The 15,366-nt window shown below is 40.3% G+C and overlaps 1 protein-coding gene across 2 annotated transcripts; it reads left to right on the forward strand.

Moving 5' to 3' along the window:
• Positions 1-789: 789 nt before the first annotated feature.
• LOC306754410 (SRSF protein kinase 3) lies at positions 790-12,175 on the forward strand. Of its 2 annotated transcripts, XM_079238428.1 has the most exons (13): positions 790-1,018; positions 1,101-1,192; positions 2,039-2,142; positions 4,493-4,601; positions 7,298-7,385; positions 7,559-7,646; positions 7,878-7,984; positions 8,172-8,334; positions 8,696-8,772; positions 10,347-10,454; positions 11,194-11,263; positions 11,422-11,514; positions 11,594-12,175. In XM_079238428.1, the coding sequence occupies exons 2-13, from the start codon at positions 1,155-1,157 to the stop codon at positions 11,779-11,781; spliced, it is 1,233 nt and encodes a 410-aa protein (XP_079094554.1). In that variant the 5' UTR covers positions 790-1,018; positions 1,101-1,154; the 3' UTR covers positions 11,782-12,175. The 2 variants fall into 2 exon arrangements, with proteins under 2 accessions (XP_079094554.1, XP_079094553.1); XM_079238427.1 differs by lacking the exon at positions 790-1,018 and having other exon boundaries at positions 1,056-1,192.
• Positions 12,176-15,366: the final 3,191 nt, after the last annotated feature.

Consider the following 15,366-nt stretch of genomic DNA (forward strand, 5'->3'; position numbering starts at 1 on the left):
ACAGCACCGCTGGTGAACTTCTAATAGCTACTCTGGCCCCCATCACTTCTGTTCAACGGCTACTTTTTCCCTTTGCAAATATAGAAATATTCAAAACATCTTTATTTTATTACTTTTTCTCAGACTGCTCATATCCACCACTTCCCCAGAGCCATACTGTACTATACTCTGTTAACAGACTACAAGCAGTTCTTCACGTGAGGTCTAAAGTCCTGGATGCCTCATGTCACTCTGTTCTCATTCTTCACCCCTTAACACATTTTGTGTCTTTTATCTCAATGGCATGTGCTTATCCAGACGCTGCCTTGCTCGACGGTATCAACTATGAGAAACAAGGAGTGTCAACACTCAAGTGTTGGCAAGAGAAAGAGAGCAGAGTTTCAGGCCCAGAGTTGTGGGAAAGCTTCTGAACACATGCATGAAAAGACCAACAGGAACATCACATGATTATCTACACACTTCCATAGAAACTGTCTTCATCTGATCGTTTTTACTTTCATCAAACTGAAGGAAAATGCCTAAAAGTGCAACGTTGCCTTTTTGGAGCAGCTTATTGTGAAACTTGATATTCTGTTGAAGGTCGGGGATCCCATTTTTAAGCCAGGTTTAGCCATCTGTGATCCCTGCAGCCCAGAGGTCGAACTCCCTGTGACACCAAAGGAGGAAAAATATCAGCAGCTGTCACTTGCTCCCCTCCCTTGAGCTGCTTTCCTCACGCCACATTCCTCCTATCTTGTAGGGCTCCTGGTTTCTGTGAAAGTCTTTTCCACAGAAGGGGACAAGGAGGAATCGAGGAACAGAGAGGCAAGCAGTTGATCCTGACCAGGAGGAACCGAAGGAGAGAAATCACACGGAAAGGCAGGTAAAGGTCTGACAGGCAGTGAGTTAGGTGTCTGCTGGGGATTGCTATGTTTAGACCCTGCTGACTACTGCTGCTGTCAGCCTCTAGAGAGGTCGACCCAACAACCCCCAAACCCCCACCCCGCACCATCACCACCACCTCTTCTTAGCAGATCAGGTGCAGTATCATTAGCAGTCTTATTGGTGCTAATGTATTGGCCTCTCTGCTCAGTCTGAGCCTGATCTTTGTCTCTCTGCAGGCTGCATCTATCCAGCAACATTCAGCTCAGGATACTGACTGCATCTGCAGTACAATGCAAAGGAGTCCTTGTTTGTCCAAACAGCATCCCACGTGAGTAGCGGGCTTTTTTTTCCCCCCACAGAAAAGAGTCTTGCAGTGTTTGTCAGCAAGATCATGCTGCAACAAAGCAGCTTGATTTCATTAAACTCGGTGGAGCTGAATGACTTTCTTTAAAATAGACGACATATAATGATAATGAAAACAGCAGAGATGTGCTGAGTAGGTGCCTGTTAAGTTTCTGTGCTGAAACATCTTTTTGATTTCTTCAAAAACACTGGAAGCAAGTGATTGTACTTATTTTTGGCATGTTTTTCACTTCATCTGCGTCTGCAAATTTGCATTTTTCTTCCAGCACTAGAAAATGCATCATGTTGACCTTTTATTCCTTACATAGTAGTGGAGCCAAATGCAAATGAGGGCACACCAGGATTGTTTTAAACAACTTAAATTATGTTTTTTTTTTTAGTTTTAGAAAGAGTCAAATTTAAAAAAAAAAAAAAAAAGAAAATCTCTGGTTGTCTTATGAAATGGTTGCAAAAACACACAGCTATGTGATGCATTGAAGAAAACAGTCCTGTGTTTCATGATCTTCAGACATGACATGAAGTCTTCCAGCAGCAGATACTGTATCAACGGCAGCTGGGATGCAGAGCTCTCAGGTTGCACGAACAGACTGCAAAATAATTTACAGCAGAGTCAGAAATAGTGCGACTTCCGATGCGCTTTTTCCACTCTTAGCCAGGCAGTGGGACAAGTTTCCATTGCAAACTGAGTCCATGGGAAACTCTAAAAACAGCTCAGCTCACTGCTGACACACAAACACACTTGTGCACAATGCATGTGGACGATACGGGACTGCAGAACCCGCAGTTCATTTGACATCTCTGTGTGTTCCAGGAGTGAAAGTGGCTCGTCTAATAGTTCCAGAGCCATCAGACGGCACGAGCAGCTCCATCATAAGGACAGCCAAGACTCTGAAGATCCCAGAGAATACTGTTATGGTACTAAAACACTACATATTACCTGCTGAAAGCAGCCCTTATGTTATGAAATTGTCCTGCTATGAGAGGACAAACCTGAGTTGGAACTTCTCCAGCTGAATGTGTGAGAACAGGATCTGGTCGTTGGACTGTGTCTCTCTCAAGCTGCTGTTTGCTCTACATCAAACCCAGTTCTACTGTTTAGTCTGAAACACTACAGAAGCAAAGCAAGGAAAGGTGATGAAGTAAAAAAAAAACCCAAATATGTTTTTTTATTATTATGTATGAAAAAAAATATGCTGGACTCAAAAGAGGAAACATGGAGATTATTGTGATGGGCGTCTTTATTTTGAGTACAGATAAATGTGCACACTTTCAAGAATATAATTAAGACACTTTAGTGGCTGATGTTCTAAGTCTGTTAAAGTGAAATTAAACTGCAACAAATGCAGTCTTTTTTCTAGTGAATATAAAAATGTAAAATTGCTTTATATAAAGTGAAGATGAAGAACATATGAGCAAAATTTGGGCGTGTGGAGTTTGCGTGGGTTCTCTCCAGGTACTCCGGCTTCCTCCCGCCGTCCAAAGACATGCATGTTAGGTGGATTGGTTCCTCTAAATTGCCCTTAGGAGTGAGCGTGAGTGGTTGTTTGTCTCTGTGTGGCCCTGCGATGGACTGGCGAGCTGTCCAGGGTGTACCCTGCCTGTCACCCAAAAGACTGCTGGGATAGGCTCCAGCTTCCTCATGACCCTGAATTGGATTAAGAGGTTAGGAAAATTAATGAATGAAGAACAAATCACTTGGCGGTCTTTATCTGGCAGGTTTTAGATGTTTCCCTTGCTCCAGCACAAAACAAATGGTTCTCATTCCCATGTTCTGCCTGAGTCTGTTAATGACGCGTTAATCTAAGTCAGTTGTGTTGAAGCAGAAAACATCTAAAGTCTGCAGTTCAGCGGTCCTCAGGGACTAGAACCACTCGTTCCTTTTGCACAGAGAGAAAGATAGTTCCCAGGTAGAATGCGTTCAACACAGCTGCCAGTTTTTCCAGGACGGGTCTTCTTAGCTAACCCCCTGCAGGGTCAGACGGCACAATGTTCAGAGAAACTGCACAAAAACCCCAAACTTCTCACTTTATCGCTTCAGTCTGCAGTACTTTCAGTTTGACCTTGCTGCCCATGCTTCCCAGATCACCTGCCAGCTGTTCAGGTCTCGGCCTGCGCCTCTTATATCCTCTGCTGCATATGTGATTCCACAGACTCCTGACACCATAATAGATTACACACCAGCTTATAATGTATCATGTTCTCCTATAATAGAAACAGAAAGTCAAATTGAAGATGTCTGACAATGTCTAAAACCTGCGTGTCACGCTGACTGGAGGAGACTAGATACAGACTTATTCATCATTCTTCAGCATCCCACTGGCAGGTCTGAATGTACTACTCCCTAACGGACACGTTGGAGCTCAGAGGAATGCCAGAAATAGCTCTGGTGCTGCATTTTAGTCCGGTCTCGCCGAGCTCTCAAAACAACAGATGAAAAATGTTTTCTGCATCATGACGAGATTCAGATTTCAGACAAAACCTCATCCAGAAGTTTGTGTTAGATTAAATCACATGAACTAGTCACAGATATGACACACATGTGTCTTTGTTTAATCCTTTAAAACCAGCTGGACTGCTGGTGCCCCACCAGTACAATCGCCAGTGTTGGCAACAGTGTTTCAGGAACAGTAGTGTGTAACTCTGTGGTTTAAAGTTTACCTTTTAGGTTATTAAAGTTTTACATGCATTTACGTCTCAGGTTTACAAACCATCTACACAATGTAGAGTTTACTGAGAGACTCTATCTGGTAAATTCTCTACTTCAGCAGTAAAACTTGTGAGAATGCTATTGAACTGAGGAAACCTGGTCGCTGCTGATGTCTGCGTTACTTCTACAAACTCATTCATTCATTCATTCATGATCCCAACCGCTTAGTCCAACAAAGGGTCGCGGGGAAGCAGGAGCCTGCAGCGAAAGGTGGGGCACACACTGGACAACTCGCCAGTCCATCGCAGACTTCTACAAATTGATGTTTATAATAAATTCCGTTTATTTTTGGTCTTGTTTACCAATCAGACACTTCCAAGAACAAAGGTAATATTGATACATTAATGTAACATATTCTTATACTAATCTGAAAACTGAGAGTGTTCTGAGGAAAATGTCTGAAAGGCTTTAGCTTCTACATCCATTTTTACTTTAAAAACAAACAACAAATAAATAAAAGAACGAAGACAAAAAGTTACCCAAATGTATACATACAGAAATGTCTTGGAATTTAAAGGGTTAAACATTGATTTTGTCTTGTTTTCTTGTCGTCCTCAGGCGGGTACCATCCAGTCCAGATTGGAGAAACCTTTAACAGAAGGTACCAGGTGGTGTCCAAGCTTGGCTGGGGATATTTCTCTACTGTGTGGCTCTGCACAGACCTCAGGTCAGTTCATGTGAAGAAGGTACAAAATAATTGTCATGATAACTGCAACAGAAAAATTATCAATAGTGCCACATTCTTGGTAAAAAAAAAAAAAAAAAAAAAAAAAAAAAGAATTAATGATTGTAAATCGTTATTGTTTGTTCCCTATTTGTTGTTAATTTACCAGACATATTTAAAATCAATTAAATAAAAAAAACAGGTCAATAATCTTGTTTTAAATGTAGTTCCTGCATTTTTACAAGCTCTGCTGACTGAAAAAACAATTATATCTAAACATTTCTTGATCCTGGAAGTAGAAAAATGTAACTTATTCTCTATTCTTGATCATTTTTTCTGTTATTAGCAGCTGGCTTTAAGATACTGTGCTGCCCTTGGCTCTACGCAGGGCTTTCGGATCATAAACACATGCGTGATCATTTCAACAGGATGAGCAGCTGGTTGTGCAGGAGGCAGATCTCAGTAGCGTTGGTGCGTGAATGAAGGTGGATGAACTTCTTTTCTGTGCATAGTGATATGAAATATGAGCACAAGATGATCACAAGCAGCAGATTTACAGAGCATCAAAACCCCATTTCCACTGTGGGACACAAAGTTAAGAATTCTGAAAGTTTACAGTTGTTCTCTTTACTATTAACACCCACAGAGATGACTTGCAGTGAATAATGATTGTCTTGATTCTCAGCTCAAACACACTTTCCACACAAACACTGTTTAACAAGGAAAATACAAAGATTCTTGTTGGTGTCACACACATAAGAAGGCAGCATCAAACTCATTTGGCACAGTTCCCTAAACCAATTGGACACTTGCAAGAACCATGTTTTTATTTTAGTGTCCACATGCAGGGCTGATTTCCAGCTGCACCTGTTTTAAAGCAGAGTTCGGCATTCGACAGCAGCTTGACTTCACAGCAGCTTGTATAAACTCACTAGCTGCAATTTTAAAGGGGTACTGACCCCATTAGAGGGAGATTTCTGTGAAAACAACCTTGTCTGACTTTGAGCAAGTCACCTAAACACGCCAATGCATTTATCAGTGTGTCAGTGTATGATGGTATTTCAAAAGTGTAAAACCACATAAACCAGTATATGAAACATGAATGGATGAATGTGGCTTGTAGTGTAGCTGATTTGTGAATAAAGTAAACATTTTTAAAAAACTTTTGACTTTAACGATGCATTATTATGACTTTCTGACCTAAAAACTCCTCGTTTCGGACTGGTTTGATGACATCGGCATCTATCATGTGCATTTCTGGAGCCGCTGCTACGTGACGTGACTTTGCTGCAGAGTTTTGCTTCAAGCTAGAAAAACACACGGGCAGATTTGAACCTGCATTGTTGCTGATTCAGCATTGAAACGCAAGAAGATTAAAAGAGAGAAAGAGACAAAGCAAGAGTCCCTGTAAGATTGTTTTTTTTCCTCACTGGACAGAGCTAACAGGACAGGTAGGATGCAAGATGGATGCTGAGTTAACCGTCGAGAGGGAAAATGGAAAAAGTTCTGCAGTGTGTCTTTAAAGTCACAGGACTAAACTTTGGCATATCCTCTCAGAGAGGCTCTCTCTGATGATGGTTAAGTCTGCCTCCATCTTGCATCCTGCCTCGTCTCAGATCTCTCCAGGCAGTAAAAGTCAGAGGACAACTCATCTTTCTGTCTCTTTCTTATCCGCTCTTCTGGCAATAATGTCTTCTTGTGTTTATTTGCTGAATCAGCTAAGGTTTGTGTTCAAAATGGCTATTATGTTGATATCCATATGACATGGTGCTATAAGGGAAATGTTGCTGTTTTTGATGCAGCATCCCAGAAAGAAAATCTGTGAAGTGCAGTTTCTTAGTACAGGCAACAACGGCTCCAGGAATGTACATAATAAATGCCATCAAAACTATTTGAAAACAAGCCAGAAAGTTACATAATGCTAATTTAACTGCGAGTTTTACATCTTATTTGATAGAACATGAAGTCCACTTTCATTCTACTTTCACTTAGACTGAAATAGATGGAGAAAGGATTAAAACCACAGCAGAGCTGCACTGTGGATCTGAAGCAGTAAGCAGACAGAACAGGAGCGAGACATTTTTAATCACTTGGGTAAGATGGAAATAACTACTGAACTACAAATTAATAAATGTCATCATGAATGGATCCATCTAATATATGTGGTCTGTCGTAGAAACTACAGGTGGGAAATCGAATATCTGGAGTTTTTGCTTTACAATTTTAAAATTGATCTTTTTCTTAAAAAAGTTTTTTTTTTTTTTTTTTTTTTTTTTTTTAAATAAATGAAAACAATCCATTTTTTAATTTTTGTCATTTTTATTAGTTTATTTTTACTTGTCATCTTGGACATTATAGCAGCAGAATGATGGTCTTGCTACTGTGTTGTTTTTTCCGAATTGAAATTAAGAAAAAATTACGAGCAAAAGAAGTTTTGTACATTTTTTTTTTTGTTTTTAGTCTCTACAAAAATCAACAACATCGAAGAATCATGATTATCGCAACTTAAATCGAATCGGCTCTCCAATAAATTGGGACAAAAGGATGTCGTCACAGCCCGACTGTAAACATTGTACTCCAGCTCTCAAGATGGTTTATGTGTCATCCTGTAGAAGGGAAGAGAAATGAGAGATTAGAGTTTGGTGTGTTGGACAGAAGACTCCACTCTGTTCAGCCGTGGTGTGTCTGTGTTGTGGCAGGTTGGGGCGGCAAGTTGCTGTGAAGGTGCTGAAGAGTGGCGCTGGCTTTGCCCAGGCTGGACAGGATGAGCTGGCGCTTCTACAATGCGTTAGTGTCCCACTGCTCGTGTTTCTCCTCTTTAACCTTCCTATTCCTCTTTCCAAATGTATTCTTTTGTTTAGTATTCACATGCTAAAAGACAAGTCACTGTCTGTCCTGTTCTTGCCTGACTTATTCCCATTCTTCTTCAGTGATTCCTGTATTCTCCTCTCTGTTACCAGGCCAGTGGTCCTGTGGCCCGTCACCCATCCAGCCAAAGGATTGTTCAGCTGCTAGACGAGTTCAAGCTGGCCGGGGTCAACGGGATCCGTATCCTTCAATCAAATGTTGCCAAACGTTTTAACTTGACTCTGACAGCTGAGGCGTTGCCACAAATGAAGGTGTTTGTTGTGCGGGTGAAAGTGCTACCAACATGCAACATTTTAAGAGATGAAAAACAAGGAAATGAGAATAAAAAGACATGTAGTTTTCATCCAGTCTGCTGGCTCACTGACCGCAGTGATTTGGATTGTAAAAGTGACCTTAATGCCTGCTGGTTAGACACGTGCCTGGTGCTGGAGCTGCTGGGGCCCGACCTCAGGAGCTGGCAGCTGTGTTTTAAAAGCCCAGAACTTCTGCAGCCTTGGGTTAAACAAATACTCACCCAGGTAAGTTAGAGCAACCGCTCACAAGAAACCAGCAAGAGGTCAGTGGAAATGATTCATGCTGGATGTTGTTAAAGCGCTTCATTTTTATCTCCTCTTCAAGCTGCTTGTTTTCTCCAGTTACATCATCGCTGAGAGAAGGGCTGGGTATGGAACGAAACAAAATCAGCCACTCTTTATTTCTCTGTAGGTCCTCCAAGGTCTGGATTACCTTCATACTCAGTGTAAAATAATCCACACAGACGTCAAGCCAGAGAACATCATGCTGTGTCTGGAGCAGCAGTCCCACCAAGCACCAGCAGGAGGCAGCAGCTCCCTCTCTTCACCAACTGGGAAGGAGACCAAGACCACAGGCACAGTTGTTTTCTTATTTCCACATATGTAGAGGATTGTTGAAAGAATTCTCCAAGCTGGACACTTCATACTGTAGCTGTGCTGTAAAAGCCAGAGCACTGGTTGAATCTAACATGCGCAAAGCAGATGTGCTCGGAGCCAACAAGCAGGATAATGTCAGGCTTTTTAATATACAAAGGTTCTGCACATACCTGGGGCGTGCATCGTAAACATGGAGGGTCAGACTTCTTGCTGTGGAAAAGAAGATATGCCATTGTACAGAACGTACCCTTCTCCAATTGAATTTAGCATAAATATATTTTGCCAATAATTCAGCTATTTTAGTGATGATGGTGGTTTCTTTTGTTTGTTTTTTTTCAGAGAGCCAGCATATTAACCCCGACAATTTAAAAGAGATTGCAGTGAAGATTGCTGACCTGGGGAGCTCCTGCTGGGTGGTTAGTATTGCATTGCAAGTTCGCCGCGATAGCCTGAAAGGTGACTTACTGTCTTTGTTGAAGCTCACTGGCCACTTTCAGCACACTTTGTTAGCATCAGGTCCATTTCTTACTGTGGTTCCCAACCTGTGGTCTGAACACAGGGGGTCCCTGAGGCTTCATTCAGAACCATTATGATTTAAGTCCACACATTGTCCATATTTTAAGAGGCTATATGTTGTTAATTGATGTTTGGCTTTACTGAAGGACAGGTCTCAGCCACAGTATAGTATTTTGGTGAGGATCTCATTTTTGAAAGCCTAAAACCAGGCGTGATTTCAGCGCGGGGTGGTGCCAGGGGGTTCATGGCTTTTTGTACGTGCATGAAAGGGGTCCTTAAGGAAAATAGGTTGGAAACCGCTGCTCTACTGGATTGAGATCTGGTGACGTGGAGGCCATTGGAGTACGGTGAACTCATTGGCATGTCCATGAAGCTCGTTGGAGAGGATTTGAGCCGGGTGACATTTCAGATGAGGTGCATTATCCTGCTAGAAGCAGCCATCAGAAAATGCTACACTGGTGTTGGTACTAAGAGGCCCAAACTGTGCCACAATAATATTATTCCCCAACCCATGCTGCCACCAGCAGCCTGATCCAGTGGCACAAGGCACAATGGATTCAGGACGTTTTGCTGTTTCTACCAATTTCTGATCCTACCATCTGAATGTTGCAGCTAAAATGGAGAATCATCAAACCAGGCAATTTTTTCCATCTTGTATTTTATATTGGGGGAGTCTGTGTGAATTGTAGTCTCAATTTACTGTTGTTAGCTGACCAGAGAGATACCTGCCATGGTCTTCTGCTACTTATAGCCCATCTGCTTAAAAGTTCACATGATCAGTATTCAGAGATGGTATTCTTCATATCTTGGTTGGAACCAGTGGTTATTTAAATTATTGCTGCCTGTTTATCATCTCCAACCAGCCTTCCTGTTGTCTTCTCACATCAACAATTCATTTATATCCAGACAACTGCTTCTCACGATATTTCCCTCTTTTGGACCACTTTCTGTAAGTCATACAAATGTTTGTGTGTGAAAGATCCCAGTCAAGCAGCAGTTTCTGAAATATTCAGATCAGTTTATCTGATATGATCAATCACGCCACGCTCAAACTGATTAAAATCTACGTAGTTCTCCATTCTGATGATCAGGTTGAATTTCAGCAAGTCATCTTGATGAGTAAACTGACTGACCTTCTGCCATGTGATTGGCTGATCAATTATTTGATTTAAAAAAAAAAAAAAAAAAAGACACGAGTAACTTATGGCCAATGAATCATGTTATTTTCAAAACAGCTATTTTGTTGTCCTCAAGTAGACAATAGATCAAGCAAAAAAAAAACAAAAACATGAGAATTAAGTTATAAATGAACCTAATTCTCTGGGGGAAAAAAGAAAGAAAATAGCAGGAAAATGAAAGAAGTAGACATATAACAAAAGTTTATTTACCTTCTTGGGGGTAAAAAAAAAAGTGATATTTTCATCAAGATGACAAGATTTTAATCTCTGCTTTATTTGTCTCTCTGTTGGCCCAGTATAAACATTTCTGTGAGGAGATTCAGACGCGTCAGTATCGCTCTCTAGAGGTCTTACTGGGATCTGAGTACGGCCCGCCAGCTGACATCTGGAGCGTTGCTTGCATGGTGAGAGACTAAACAAACCAATGTGATTTTAGACTTTCTACTGACATCATTTAATAAAAATTTTTTTGAGTGTTTATTGAAAATTGCCATTAGGCCTCTGACTGCTATTCAAAATTCTCTAGTTCTCAATTTTACCGACTGTCCCAGTTGTTAAAAATAAGATAAAAATCTTTACTACCCCAACAAAAAAAGTGGAAAACAGCTGCAGCTGTTTGCACATGAAATTTGTTATTGCATTATTTATATTTTTACACAAAAATTAAACAAGAAAGAGCAACCAAAAAGGGTGCAGTTATAGTTGAAGGTTTCATTGAATTTAAAAAAAAAAAAAAAATCTAACACATAAATGGAATAACAATAAATTATTCTTGTCTTTGGTCTTGGGACTTTGTTGGGAAATGACCTTATTTTACCTGATGTTGGTGCCAGGTGTACAGTCAGTGGATTAAGGTCGCATGGAGCTATTCTGAAGTTAACATTTCCGAAATTTAAAGTTAATCCATAAAATAGTTGTCAGGATGTTTCAGTCTGGGTGAAAGTATGACATAAACCAACAATTACCATCCATAATCTCTGTGGCTACTACAGCAAAATACCCTGTTGTGAGGAATGTTTTCAGGCATTTAGATGAAAAACAAAACAATGAAGAGTCACAGGTTGGTGTAGCCAGCATTTAACCTCAATAGACTCTTAATTTGCTGCACATTTTACTCATGAATGTTCCTTTGAATCCACCCAGGCTTTTGAGTTGGTCACTGGAGACTCACTGTTCCACCCCAAAGCCAGTGAGTTTATTTCCCTGGAGGAAGGTGAGTTTATTGCAGTGCGTGACACTAACAGAGGCATTACAAGCACTGACACGGGATTAAATGGGATTACATTGTCTCTGTATTGTAATTACTGATTTTAAAGTGTATTGTACTTTTGTGTTACTTGTTTGTGTGTTGCCTCCATTGATGTTGCCCAGCTCACATCGCACAGATCATAGAGCTGCTTGGTAAAATTCCACTTGCTGTTGCCCTGTCCGGTAAATATTCAGTTGATTACTTCAGTCGCAGAGGTAAGTGCATCTTCTCTTGTCAACTTTATTTGCTTCTTCGGGTTTATATTTGCCGTCATGTGCTTCTGTTTCCACGCAGGTGATCTCTGTCATGTTGGTCCACTGAGGGTTTGGAGCCTTTATGATGTGTTGGTGGAAAAATATAACTTCCTGTTGGAGGAGGCCTCTGAATTCTCAGACTTCCTCATTCGCATGTTGGATTATCACCCGGAGAGGAGGGCCACTGCTGCACAGTGCCTCCGCCACCCATGGTTGACCTCCTGTTAGCCTCCTAAAGGCCCTGAGGGCCTCAACACCATCTGCAGTCCTCACAGCCAGATGCTTTCAGCAGCACGACCTCACAATTTCAGGGCAACTTTGAATTTTCATACTGAGGGAATTCCTGAAGAATGTCATGCATTCAGCATCAGATGAAAAGTAACATGTTTTCCATAGGAGCCTCTTGAGCACTTTGAAAGCTTTTCTTTCTTTTTTCTCATGAAATTTAATTGCCAGACCGTCTGCTTATTGACCTAACACCACACTGTCAGGGTTCCAGACCATCAAAGAGTAACACATTTATCGATCTTTCATAATGAAGGAATATTTAAAATGCTTTGTTCATCTTTTGTACAGGGAAATTAGCTGATTAGAAAAATAAAATACAAATACATGTTGTTTTTTTGTTTATTTGTTTAGCCACAAACTATTTGATGAAAGCATCAAATTGATCACATATAATCCACAGCTTCATACGGAGCTGCTGATCGGGATCCACCTGTCAGCAAGAAGACATGTAGTCTCTCTAAACAACATAATCATACATGCCGTGTTAAATGAGTGTGAAGTGAAAATCATGTATTTGTGCAGAAGAACAAAAATTGAGCAGTTTTCGGTGATCCTGAACAGCTTTCAAAGTCATGTTTTTCTCTATAGGAGGTTTCTTTAGTGCCTCCTTGGTGCTTGTATGTTTTCCAGATGGGTCTAGACTTCTGACCCAGAAAGCTACAGCACATTTGTAACATGTGAAAAACATTCTTAGAATCTGGATCAGTGCAATAACCAAAGTTGTCTTCAAATGAAGAAAATGATTCATTAATATATTTTTGTGTTGAACTCACAAAATGTTTGAAAACTTTTTGATCCACAGGAACAAAACCAGTACATGCAGTGACTGTCTGTTTCAGCACAAGCAAATGAAAAATCCATTAGTTTAGTCAAAACTACTGGGAAGTACATGTTTCTCAGAGCAGGTGGGACACTGTAATGGATCACAGTGGAGCCGCTTGCAACCTCAGGGAAGTTCTATCAACAATGCATAAACAGAGCAACGTAGGCCATAGAAGATATGTTCTACACGATTCTTTGTATGTGTGGTTGTTTTTCCACAGATAAAATAAGCCTTGGAAATTATTCTAGCAACAGGAAAATAACATAACACACAATAATCACAGCTGACAAGACTACTCTTGTTATGCTACACAAGCTAACCTGGAAAATAGTTTGGTAGCTATACTTACTCAGGAGATAAAACAAGAGTTAACATTGGACTGACTTTTGCAACTTATGGGAGCTCAGAGAAGAGACAGGATGTAAGATGACTGTAAAATTGGTTTCTGTTCGAGGGCACCTGTGGAAATCTGCCAAAGTTCAATTGTGGAACCTTAAGGTGACCAATACGAAGAAGGAATTTTACTCTTACATTACCAAGTCTTGTTAATTTGAGCGAGCAGAGTTTGGTGGCAAACAAATTGCCTAGTGCTTGCCAAACAGATTTCACATGGCCTTGAAGAAAATGACGGAGCTGGTAATCATATTTAATTGCACACCTATTATACAAAGTATGATAAACTGGACCTCAAACTAAAATTTTAAGCAATGTTTACATTGCTATGTGCCACAATGTTTGCACCAATACTTATTAAAATAGATTTATAACAGAATAAATCATTGCAAGCTGACACAGAAACACAGAAAGCAAAACAGCAGCCAAAGAAAGAAACAACAAAAAATACAAACAAAACAAAAAACAAACAAACAAACAAACAAAAAAAAACCCCATCAAACAGAAGATCAAGCTTTTCGGAAAGCATTATAACAATTACCCTGTTTAATTCAACATCTTTTTGTCTTGGATGGATTTCTATTGCATGAGATGAGAAATTTGTCAACCTCACTTTTCATATTTATAAATGCACTTCTCTGGAAATATTACAATCACATTTGAGTTACTCCTTTAGTATGATTGTATATTTATTTCTTTCCACTTTTTTTTTAAAAATTTTTTTTTATTTCACTAAGCATTTCTTATGAATTAAAATCACATATCCATATTTGGATTCCTAACTTTGCTATGGTGCTATTTTCTAATGTCCTTGGTTGCAGATTTTTCCAGGTTATTACCAAAATGAAATGTTATAAAGCTAAATAACTGTAAATGACATAAGATTAGTGCATTAACACACTTTCCAGTTCAACAAACACATAAATGCACATTATGACACATTAATTATGACATTAATGCAGCATTGAACTAAATCTAAAGTGGTCAATGTATTGTTGTCTTGGTAACCTGTTTAACAAGAATACAAAATGCTCATGTTGTACACCACTTTGCTTCAAGTGAGACGTCCAGTTGTCATCCTATCCAGCTGTAGGCCCGGCACACCGCCAGTGGGTTTTCTTTATAAACCACTTTATATCCACAATCTGTTCTAACTCGACGACACTTCTTGGGCCATGTGGTGGGTTTCATTGGCCTGCAGGGAAGGAGAAAAGAAGAGTGTGCATGAGTCAGCTGCAATGACAGACAGACCAACAAGCAAGGCTTTTATTAAATCACGGACCATGCACGGAGGTGAATAATCAACTCACGCAAAGCAGTAGAAACCAAACTCATGACAGAAGCATTTGTCACAACCTCTTCGGAAAGAATCCCCCGGTTTGAAGTACTTGTCCTTGTATGTGCAGATGCCTTCGAAACAAAAGGACCACTGGAGTGAGATATTTTAGTTCACATTTTCAATCCAACAGGTATGACATTGGAAGGTAAATGTGTACTTTTTCAAGGTATCTGAACTTCACAAAGGTCGTAAATATCCATCCCCTGAACAAAAACACATAAAACATTACTGGAAAGGGTCAGGCACATTAACAGCTAAATCTGGCATCCACAGGGAGTTCTTCTCTCGTGCCTACAGGCTGCAGGAAGCAATCCTCATAGGGCTTGTCACCTTGAGAAGGCGATCAATAAGAACACACTGATCGGCTGTGAAGAGCCATAAGGGGCGGCATGCAAGGTCACAGTGTAGAGGATAGTTTGTGATTAGCCGGCTTGTGTTGATTTAACAGAAAAAGGTACCATCCAAGAGATGATTATTGTGGAGAGTATCAACTCTTTGGCAGGTCAGGTGTTTACATAATTTGATTAATGATGGGAAGTGAGAAGAAGAGGTCTTACCTGTGTTGTGGTAAACGGAAGCTTCTGAGAATCCACTGCTTAACAGAAGGATGAAAGATAAGCTTAGAACACACAGAAACAATAGAAAGCAACCCTTATAGTTGTTTACTGAATGTGACATTATCAAAAAATGAGAGAAGTACTAATCCTAGCTAAGACTGGGTGCTTCTCCAACTTTATATCTAATGGACTGTCCAGTTACATCTCGTAAAGCCCCTTTTGTGAGCATCGTCGACACTGGCTAATATTTATAGTCTCACATCTCTACTGGACATAGTGAAAAAAAGAGTGTGTCTCAATGTTTAGTTTCCTGATTTCTTCCAAGTGTGCCACTTTTGTTTCATATTGAGGTGTGTTTGGAGTTTGGCTGCGTAGCCATGCGTGCCTAAATATTACCTTTGACCGATGCAATG

Source organism: Telmatherina bonti (assembly GCF_933228915.1).
Source record: "Telmatherina bonti genome assembly, chromosome: 4".
In the NCBI taxonomy this organism is placed as follows: domain Eukaryota; kingdom Metazoa; phylum Chordata; class Actinopteri; order Atheriniformes; family Telmatherinidae; genus Telmatherina; species Telmatherina bonti.

Coding starts and splice junctions, on each gene's coding strand:
- LOC306754410 (XM_079238428.1), top strand. CDS start 1,155: ATGCAAAGGAGTCCTTGTTTGTCCAAACAGCATCCCAC. Junction 4,602..7,297: donor TGGCTCTGCACAGACCTCAG/GTCAGTTCATGT, acceptor GTGTTGTGGCAG/GTTGGGGCGGCAAGTTGCTG. Junction 7,985..8,171: donor TTAAACAAATACTCACCCAG/GTAAGTTAGAGC, acceptor ATTTCTCTGTAG/GTCCTCCAAGGTCTGGATTA.